Genomic DNA, 11,138 nt, shown 5'->3' with positions numbered 1-11,138 from the left:
GCTTCTGCTATCAGCTCGGATAGACAGATTTACTCCGTAATAATGTTCAAAGAGAAAATTAGGACGTAAAGATGAAAAAGAAAAGGAAACAAATTTGAGAAAAAAAAGTAGTTGCATGTTGGTATGGAACAGGCCCCACACAAAAGCAAAAATTGAGTCTTTTGAGAGCAACATGGCAGACTGTCCTGCCCAACTTGACATGTTTTTGTGTCACGTACGATTATACAAGCAGCGACTTAAACGACAAGCAGTCAAGCACTAGTAAGGAACTTTTATGCCTGCTTGAAATGAAGAGCTTTGAGTCTTTCTTTCAGAAATTTAACAAAAAAAAAACAGCTCAATCATCGTGGGAGTTTGCAACATAAACCAAAGTTTAAATAGGATCTCAAATGAGAACAAGGAAACTAATATGTCTATTTTATTGATCATTACACCATATGCAGAACAAGTACTGCTACAACTCTAGCTGATTAAATGGGGCACTATTCAGCTTCAGAGCCATCACAACCTGAAACAGCACAGCATGGATTCATCCTATTCTGCAGTGCAGCACATTTGATCACCACAAGAAACCACAAAAACATTTCCATTTCCAACCCCATCAGCTACGTTTCCATCTACCACCTAGGCGCCTAATCCAATTTCACAGCATACCATGCACAAAAAGGGGACGTGATCGACGGACAGCTGAAGTGCCATGATCGATCAGACTCTGAGGAGGTAGACGCTGAGCTCGGGTCCGCCATGGCCGCCGCCGCCGCCGCCGCTGCTGTTGTCCGGGTTCATCATGTAGAACGCCTCCGAGTCGCGGGAGCCCACCACGCGCTCGAACCGCGCGCGCATGTACATGACGTCGCCCTCGCCGCCGCCGCAGCTGGCCGCGGGGATGACGCCGGCGCCCATGGACACGGGCTCCAGCGCACGGAGCACGCGCCAGTCCGCCGCGCCGCACTCGCGCCGCACCGCGTACCCGCAGCTCTTGCCGTTGCAGTACGCGCGCCACACCGTCTCCTCCAGCAGCTTCTTGCCGCTGTTGGGGCCGGCTGTCGGGGTCGGGAGCGCGGAGCCCTTGGCGCGCTCGCACTCCAGCGCGATGCGCACCAGGCCCGAGGCCATCTCGCGCACCAGCGCCGCCGTGGGCGCGGCGAGCTCCAGCAGCAGCGCCGGGCACGCGCGTGGGTCGACCTGGAACGCGAGGTGCACGTGCCCGCGCCGGTGGCCGTACAGAGTGCCGGTGAGCCGCGCGCCGAGGCCGACCTGCCGGTGCCGGCCGGCCACGGCATTGGCCAGCGCGGAGCGCAGGCGAGAGACGGCCGTCCGCACCTTCCTCCGCCGCGGGGGCTGCTGCTGCGGCGCCGGCGCGGTGCCCGCCGCCGCCTTCAGAGGAGGGGACACGAAGTCCTCGGAGTGGAAGGACGGGCAGGCGGAGGAGAAGGCCATGGTCGCCTCATCCTCCTCCGCCTCCGAGCACTTCATGTACTCCTCGTCCCCAAACGTGGCGCCATGGCTCTTGCTCTTGCCAAGAACCGGCCACTTGAAGTGCCGCCGGGAGAAGGAGAGCGAGTCGTGGGGGTTTCTCGCCGTGATGGTTCTCATGCTGCTCGCTGTCTTCTTCTGCCTGAGCTGCCTCGGCTTCTTGAAGCAAGCAAATCAGAGGAATGCAATGGACGACCTATGCTTGCTTGACTAGAGAGTTGTGCTTTGTGTTGGGCTGTGTGCGCGAGGTGTGTACTATTTCAAAGCATTGAGCTTCTACTCCACCTCCACTCGTTTCTAGCGTCCTCTGTCCCTGCAGCTAGCGCTGGCCACTGGGGCTTTTGTACTGGGGAGGAGGCTGGTGACCAGATTCCACCAGACCAGAACTGAGCAAACAGCGAGTAGTTCCTAATCCTCGGTCTTGTGCTGTGGCTGAGGCCCTGGGCCCTGCAGCCCTTGTCCTTGTTTTTTATGAGGAAATGGTAGACAGGAACTGAGACTGTGGCAGGGGGGGAAGGCTTGAGAAATTTATGGCTGATTAGATAATTGAGGCTGCCTGTGTGTCTCTGTGGTAGAGAGTGACAAGAGAGGCGATTTCTTTTTTTAAAAAAACAAGAGAGAGCGAGGAGAGAGGCATGCCTGGTTTGATGCCTACGAGCGTTGCTTTATTAGTGAAGTGATGAAGGGGATTGTTAATTCGGGAGTACATGTGATTATGTGAGTGGATGATGATGTACTGATGAGGCTGGAGTGAAGTGTGCATTGGTTTGTCAGAAGATTCCACCTCCAGGTTCTCAGCGGTTTTCATGGCCAAGAGATTAAACAAGCTACCAAGGTCTGTTCAGTACTACTAGTACTGTAGTACAATTTTTTTTAGATAATAAAAACCAGTTCCGGCCTCTACTACAAAGTGTATACAGCCATTTGGTTAAACATAGAGTGATAGACGTGATCACTTGCTTGGCACTATGGCTGTTCTGCTGAGAATTCATATGGAGGAGAGATGATCCTATAAGCGTGTCATTATCTGTGTAAGCAAATTCTGACAGTGGCGTCTGCAAGCCTTGATGCTGAAGTACCTAAGCACCTTCCTTTACGCGAACTTTTTATCATTGAAAGTGATCGGGTGCTCTAGCCTAAGAGGGGGAGGGGGTGAATTAGGCACTAATAAAAACTTAGACCTATGGCTCCAACTAGTTTGCACAAAGCTTAAACTAAAACAAGCTATCTAGATGTGCAACTAGGTTGTTCTAGTGTAAAACCCCTATCCCAAAAGAGTTTAGCAACCTATAGCCTTTCCTATCAAGAAACTATTCTATGAAAGTAAAGGCATACAAATTACTAGAATGAAATGCGGAAGCTTAAAGAGCGGGATAGGAGATAGCAAACTCTTGACGCGGGTGTTTATCCCGTGGTTCGGTTAGCCACAAAGGCACACCTACATCCACGTTGTTGTAGCACTCACTAAGAGTATTGCTACTCGGCCACCAAGTCTCTTCCGTGAACACAATCACGGTCACCTTGGCCCCGGGTTCCACTAAGGAGCTTCTCCACAAAGGATGGGGGTCTCCACGTCCCCCGCACAAAGGTGTCGTCGCCGCTCCACACCAAGTCGGAGGGTCGATGACGTTGCCGGCGAGCTCCACGCTCCAAGGTGCCGGCGCACCAAGCTCTTGTTTTGGTTCACTAATGAACCACAGCACAAAGGCTCTAAGCCTTGCAAACTCACTCACTAAGAGCTAATCCTTTACACAACACTCTCAAAGTGTGCTAAGGGCTAAGGATATGATCTTGATGCTTTTGTATGGCTTGGAGATGTTCTTGGGTGTGTGTGGGATGTTCAGCAACTCCAGAAATCTTCAAATGGCCGGGGTGAGGCGTATATATAGGCCACCAAGTCTTGTAGCCGTTGCTCCAACGGTTAGCTGAAAATCTGTGTACCACCGGAAGAACCGATGCCTCTTGGCAGGGTAGCGTCGGTTCATCCGGTCACTCATAACACGAAGTAGCCGTTGGACTCCTGACGACTGACGCAGAGACCACCGGTTGAACCGATGCTTTGCACCGATGCCTCACCGGTTCAACCGGTGCTGAAGGAATCTTCTCCTGGACGCTGACATCATTACACCGGTGGTATGCACCGATGCCCCATCGGTTGAACCGGTGCTGAAGACACTTCTCCTGGGCACTGACATCGCCTCTGGTATAAAGGACGGCCAATGCACCGATGCCCCATTTTGACCCGTCGGTTCGGTGCCTGTAGGCTGACTTGGCTTCGATTTCCTCCTGCACCAAACATCGTAGCGTCGGTTCTTCCGACAAGCGTCGGATGCACCGGTGCCCCTGGCGTCGGTTCTTCCGGTGCTCCTGATCCGAAGAGCTTTCAGGGCGCTGCCCTGAGACCCGCGAGGGGCGGCTCCCCCTCGACCCCCGTCCGCTAACCGGGTAGCGGAACCCCCGTAGGGGCTGCCCTTCGGGCCTTGCTACGCCTATTTTCTCTTTCTCTTTGTCATCACTTGAATCTAAAAGTCTGAGAATGATCATCTTAACAATTATATTAGTCCAAGTGTTGTGTTGTCATTCGATCACCAAAATCACTCGAAATGGCATAAATGGTGCCATGTTCGTTACAATCATCAAACAAGATACTTGAACACATGAGCAAGCAACTTTAGCTAACTGTACCGACCTGAAGCTCGTAATTGCTGTCTGCTCCCAGAGAGACTCAGAGGATAAGCTTATCAAAGAAAACTACTTGCCATGGGACAATCAGAGTCCTCATCGTTTCACCGACAATTGTATCTATATTATGAGAGTCGATGAGCTGAACACTAGCACCGTGTTCCTGAAAGAGATTCCAGTAACATGCAATTGTAGCTCCTTTCCGTTTCAATCGTGTACAACTTTTATTTCTTTTGAAACCGGGAACGAGATTTGTGAGATCCAAAGTCCAAACTGATGGCGCCTGCAGTGACTGCCGCAGCAGACTGCAGGACAGAAAGACGACGAGGGCAGAGCCCGCAAAGCAGAGAAAGCAGAGGAGGTGGCCGTTGTTGTTTCCTTGCTCTCTGAGCTCGCCTGGGGATCGGCGCCGTGCGAGGCGGGTCCCAAAGGTGCAGCTAGATTACAGAGCGAAAGCTGCCGGCGCTGCTGCTTTGACCATGGGGACCGACGGCGACGATGCGTGGCGCGGTGGCGGGCTGGCGGCAAGGGATCGGAGGCGCGCAGGCGCAGCTCGTGGTGCAGACCGGGTCCAGGTGAGGACGCGACACGCCGTACGAGCCGCCCTCCCTCTTCTTGCTACAGGCGAGTAGGCGATCAGGCCTGATAGGCCTCCACGCAACGAGGCCACGACGCTGCGCCGCCGCTGTGCTACTCCTTCGGCAGGGTGACTGGGAGAGACACGGGCCACAGCTACCTCTGTCGCCGCTGGGTGAGTGTAGTCTTGCTGCTCATCTGATCTGATGGCTGCTGCTACTGATGGATGCATATGACCGTGCCTCCTTCAATTCATCCCCCTCTTAATTTCGCGTCTGCTCTCCGTGAGATGGTTTAGGGGGAAAATACATCGGATACTGTAGCATAATGTAGTACTTTTGTTTGTTTGTGGTAAATATTGTTCTACCATAAGCTAACTAGGATTAAAAGATTCGTCTCGCAACGTACATCAAAACTATGCAATTAGTTTTTTTTTACCTACATTTAATACTGTCACACCCTGAAATTTTTGAATTTCAGGATGTGATTAAAATTAAAAATAAAACAATAATTTTATCATAATTTTAAAATTTTGTCAACATTTATTTTCGTTACAGGGAATTTAGTATAAAGAAAATAATCGTTTGACTTTTAAATTAAATGAGGTTGTTTGTTGGTTATGCATTCATGCTGTCCTTGCATAGTTTTATTGTTTGTTGTTCAGTTTGAATTTGAATTTAATCTAAATTTGTTTGAATTTATTTGAAAAATACAAAAAAATCCTTCTTCTCTTCCTTTTCAGCCCACTCCCTCTGCCGGCCCGTTTTCTTTTTCTTTTCCCCCGTGTCCCAACTGCCGGCCTGGCCTCCCTTTACCGCAGCCCGTTTCTCTTTCTCCCGGCCCATCTCCGCGCATGGCCCGCTCCGTCGCTCCCCTCTCTTGCTGCCACCGACAGGCGGGCCCCACCTGTCGGGGTCGCCCCCTTCCTCGAGCCGGACTCGGGTCCGAGCCCGAGTCTTGTGGCCGCACGCCGCGTCGCCCGGCCGCGACCCGCACGTCGAGGCCGACCTCATCCGCCCTATAAATAGTAGCTGCCTCCGCCCCTCCGTGCCCCAAATCCGCGGCCGCCACTCCACCCTCACAAACCCTAGCCCTAGCGCTGCCACAATTGGAGCTGAATCGAGCTCGGAGTCGCTCGCTGCGCTGCCGTTCCGCAACCGCCTCGTCGAGTTCAACCACCCCCGGAGTTTCTCCTTGCGGTGAGGAGCCTCGTCGGCCCCTTCTTTCCCTTCCTCCCTCTCTGTGCCGCATAATCTGACTCGCCGTCGCCGCAACGCCGCTTCGCACCGCCGCACGCCCAGTCCTGGCCCTAACTCGGCCGCCCGAGCCCATAATCGAGTTCGCAGTCGCGCGCTCTACCTCTCAGTGCAAACCGCACCCAGATCAGATCTGACCCGAGTCAACACCGGTCAGCCGTGCCTTTTTGCAAAAGAGCCCCTAGGCTTTTAGGAAATCGACCCTCCGTCCACCGCAGTTCAAAACTATTTCTGTTTTAGTCCGAATCTTTACAGAAAACACCCTGAGCTTTTCTAAAATCAAACCCGCCGTCCTTAGCCTGAAGATTTGCATGCTAGCCCCTAAAGTTTAGGTTTAATTATGTTTAGACCCTTGGTTTCTTCAGATCTAGCCCCTGGAAGCTCTGTTTCTTTACAAATGAGCCCCTAGAACCCTGCTTTGGCTATAACTTCTACGTTTTAACTCCGTTTTCATCGATTCTCGCCCTCACGTGATCCTTGCAACGTGTGCGATAGCTTTATCACCTTGTTATCCTCTGTGAGCACACTTTGTTGTGTCTCACAAATCTTTTCTGTTAGTTCTTAACCTTTTTGTTAATCGCGACTAGATCCCTGAAGCACCGTTTAGTCTATAGAATCGCCGTTTTAGTTCCGTTTTCCGCGTTTCTTGAGCTCTCATAACCATAGCAGCGAGCCCTATCTTTTAGTGCGTTCTTTTAAAGCCTTTCTTTGTTTTGGTGTATTGTTCTTAGATGTATCTTTTTGATTGCTTTGTATGTTTGCTCGATGATTGCTCCGAGTAGAAGGATTGCCGTTCGAAGATTGAAGATCAAGAGTTCCAAGTGAGCAAAAGCTGAAGAGCAGTAAGAGTAGTTTTTTGTTGGAGAAAGGCTAGTGACCCTAACCATACTTCTATCTATGCTTTATTTACAAGATGATATGATTTAATTGGAACATGGAGAACCACCCAAGAAAACCGTACAACCACAATACTATATGGCACTAGTCTTGGCTAAGTAATTAGATGATCTATATGTTGTGCCTGGGGCGTTTGATTGGTGGATTTTTGGGTTATCGAGCTTTGAGGAGCGGGTGAAGGAAGCTTCCTCTTCTGAGGTACCGCAGAAAGCAAGGGACCAATGCGTACATATAGTGATTCTTTGTAAAGGCCTCGTAGCGTCCCTATGCAATCACACCTCGGAAGTGTGGTATTGTGCCTAGCTAGCACATTGTGTGGTTGGGTTCAAAGTTCTTCGGAACTTTTACGCGAATTGTGATGAAAGTGTACAACCTCTGCAGAGTTAAAACTAACCGGTTAGCCGTGCTCACTGTCAAGAGCGGCTTGTCCCTCACATGATTAATAAACTTAAAGATGGATATAAATCACATTCTGGTTATTTCTTGTGGCCTTGCTGTGACAACCCAAGTAATTAAAAATGCTAAACAGAAGAAATTAAACAAAGCATCATGCATCGGTAACCAAGAAAAACCAAATTAAATACAGTTATGGTTGCAATGCATGTGTGTGTGTGTGTATGTGCTTGTATTTGGGTGGGATACATCTGGTATAGGGTAGTAGTGTAATTTTTCCTACTCACCATGAAATGCAAAATAAAATGCATCAATATCCTGGATAGGTGATGTTAGAAACTTGGCATGAAGAATTAAATTCCAATTGAATAAGGTCACATGAAATGTTGAATAAGGTCACATGAAATGTTGAATAAATTCAAATTTTACCAAACGTGATCTAAAAATAATTTTTGAACCATAGCTCTAACGAAATTTTGCCCAAAACCAAAGTGGTAGCATTTTCAATGTGAAGCAACTTTCATGTTCAAATATTTTCGAGTTTCCATACAAAAGTTGAAGAAAATTTGAATTCAAACTCAAATCGACTAATAACGTACTTTCGTCGGGATTTCAAATTAACTATTGAGTTGAGTCTCAAACGTACTGGTGCCTGAAACAAAAAGTGTAGAATTCGAAATTCTCTACAACTTTCATATTCAAAGTTTTCCATGTTTCAAAAGAAAATTTTTGAGAAAAATTCGAATTTGAATCAAACCTCTATTTCTCTCTCTCTATTCTCTCTGCTCTCTCTCCCTCCCCTGTTTTGTGCCGAGCCGAGGTTGCCGACCGAGTCAAGGCCGCCGGCCACGCGCCGCTCCCTCGCCGCGCCCCCAGCCCGCTCCGCCCCCGGTTCCTCTCTGAAGCTTCTCGACCCCGCCAGATGTCGACGTTCCCTGCACGCAAGATGAGGATGGCTGCCGAACCGCCACGGCGACGTCGTGACGACCCGGCCGACCGCTCCCCGCCCTACCCTTGCCCTTGACCCGCCTAGACCCTTCCCGTGAGCTCCACAACGTCTCCATCCCTTCCTTCTCCCCTCCTGAGCACGAGAGCCACGCTCAGCGCGCCCCTTTCGCCTGGAACGGCCGCCGCCACCACCATGGCCGCCGCCACCCCTTAGGCCGCCGCGGAGCCCCCTCCTCCGCCCTTCCTCGTGCCCAACGGGCCCCGCAGCTAGCTCCCTCACGCTCCACTGGTGCTCCCCGACCCGCTCGCCGCCGCCCAGGCTCGCCGGACCGCCGCCGCCTCCAACTACCGCCGCCGGAGCCCCTGCTCTGTGGAGGAGCCTCCTCCGGCCGTCCCGCGCTCAACCGAGGCCACCCCGAGGTTGCTCTCGCCGCCCTCTTGCTCCTCCCCCTATTTCCCCTCACCGCCCGCCCGCCGCCTCCCCTGCTTCAAACTCCGGCCAGGGGCGTATCTGTGAGGAAAACAATTCTTCCAGGGGCCTCTGCGCAAAAAGATCATTTTTCCTTTTTGTTTTTCCAAAGCAGTGAATTTGTAAATTCGATATAAATTCGTAGAAAAATCATAAAAATGAAAACTCAATTGATCTGAGTTCCTTGTTACTAGATCTACAACTTTCATTACATGAACATGTTTATTTTCTGTATATATTTTAATCTAGGAAAAATATTATATTTCATAGACTATAATTATTCTAGGAGTTCTACTTAGCATCTATAGGTGATTTTTGGCTGGTAGCTAATCCATGCCATGCTTAGTGTTGTGTAAAAAATTGAGCACCCGTTAACACCTATAACTAGATGAAACCCTAGTCTTGTCTAGATCTAGTGGAATAACTTACTTTTTATTTCTAGATGTTCTCATATAGATATATGTATGAAACTTTTTCTGTGTACTTACAATATTAGATGAACACCATTGTCCAAGTTTAGTTATTTTTAGATTTGTGTAGCTAGCTCTGTGAATTAATCCTTAAAAATAGTGCTATTTTGTTATAAATAGTTGTTGCATCTGGAAAAATCTGAAAATTTTACTGTGGCTTAGTTTTCAGAAGTTAAGCTAGCATACAAATTTTGAGTTCCAAAAACACCTTGTAACTCTCTGTACTAATTAGTCTTGTTGTATGTGAGTGAAATTTGTCAATTTTATTACTCATGTTATATGTCTAAGAAAATTCGGATAAATTTAAAGTGTGTTTAGAATTGTATGTAGACTCCTCTGTAAAATTTTGAGACTCAGAAGCTAAGTATAACTAGTTTTGGATAAAGCATGTTATCGTTAGTGTTGTTATAAGGAAACAACTTTTGGGTGTTTTGGTCTATGATGAAAACCCCACCTTGACTATATGAACTAACTAATATTGTTTTCCTACTCTATAAACGATTGCCCAATGAAAGGAAAATGATAGTGTTTTATTTTCTAATTTGAGTCTTGTTGTATTACACTTTTATTGTGAACTAACTCATAAATTATTACCATCACAATGACTCACCCATGTGCATTGCATCTCATATAGATACTACTACTCTCGCTGACGGAACATACAAGCTGGTGCTCGAGTCCGAGAGTGAGCAGCGTGAAGCTCAAGTGAATCTAACTGAAGCTACTGAAGACCTGAACCCGATCTCGGAAGAGCCCAGAACTAGTTACGCCCAGGAAGGCAAGCCCCGGAGCATGTCCTACTATTTTAAATTTATGCAATTTATTATTGTTTCTATCTACTTGTGCATTTAAGTCACAGGAGTTGATTGGAACTTTAGTTGCATGATCCTAAGTACCTATGCTTGAACACTAGTATGTGTAGGTCGCTAGTTGGCTATGCTAATGGTTCGGTAGAAGTCGAGTGATTTCCTGTCACTCGCGAGAATTATAGGAGTTGGATGTTTACTACCTGCTGTAACTATAAGGCCTACGGGCGGGGCTGTGGTACTTGTGATGCCCCGTCTGTTTAGTGAAATCTGATAAGGCCGCAGTGTGTGGTAGTGGTGGTTAAGCGTTTGAACGTACTAACCACATGCCGAGAAATATGGTAATAGGTAAGCATAAGTACCTGATTGGCCCGGCAAGTGGACTTTACTTTCACCTTCTTTGAACATCGTTTCTCATGCGCGCACATGCGGGTGCAGAGTCTTCGTACTCTGTAGTCGAGGACGGTGACCCTGATCCACAACCCGGAAAGAAAGGGGAAATGTTGCACGTGTGACTCTGGGAGTAACCACGTGACGTGTGTTTAGGTCTGCCTTGCAAGGTTAACAAATTCGATTCAAATCGTCCGCCTCTCACAGATAATGGGACTACTTAACTCTTCTGCCACATAGAGTAAGAAGTGGAACATGATGATGAAGATGAATATGGTTGTTTGATGAAAGATAAATGTTTCTCACCATGTATGCTATTGGATAGATGCTCACCTAGAAAGGTTAATTGAACTAGAACCTTGAAGCTAAAATTTAAAAGTAAGGACCTACACTCTATCGCTTTTCGACAAAACAAACCCCTCCAGCCAAAGGCCTTGCATGTCTAGGTAGTGGGCTAAGTATACCCTCAGACGGGTAAGCCTTGCTAAGTATTAGTGTACTCAGCCTTGCTTATGGCTATATTTTGTTTCAGGTGAAACCTTTGAGGATATGTTTGCCAGTTTGACCTGGCCTTGCACTCTCCCACCTGGTTGGTCCGTGGAGTGGGATACGTCCCCGGCCAATGATGACAAGAACGAGTGATGTCATGAATCGGGCTTCATCGTGACACCCATATCATCGATAGTTCTCGTGTTTACTTTCTGCTAAAATAAAGGACTCTGGTGAACTTCTTTTATGTTGGCTTTACAAAGCTCTTTGTTAAGTGTGGAACTTG

The 11,138-nt window shown here is 48.5% G+C and overlaps 1 protein-coding gene across 1 annotated transcript; it reads right to left on the bottom strand.

The window, feature by feature from the left end:
• Positions 1 to 390: 390 nt before the first annotated feature.
• Positions 391 to 1,864, bottom strand: LOC120697755 (protein MIZU-KUSSEI 1-like). The gene has a single exon (XM_039981075.1). The coding sequence runs from the start codon at positions 1,594 to 1,596 to the stop codon at positions 706 to 708; it is 891 nt and encodes a 296-aa protein (XP_039837009.1). The 5' UTR covers positions 1,597 to 1,864; the 3' UTR covers positions 391 to 705.
• Between the last annotated feature and the right edge of the window lie 9,274 nt (positions 1,865 to 11,138).

Source organism: Panicum virgatum, chromosome 3K (genome assembly GCF_016808335.1).
Source record: "Panicum virgatum strain AP13 chromosome 3K, P.virgatum_v5, whole genome shotgun sequence".
Taxonomy (NCBI): domain Eukaryota; kingdom Viridiplantae; phylum Streptophyta; class Magnoliopsida; order Poales; family Poaceae; genus Panicum; species Panicum virgatum.
The sequence above is the reverse complement of the archived record's forward strand: the minus strand, read 5'-3'. Positions and strand labels throughout refer to the sequence as shown.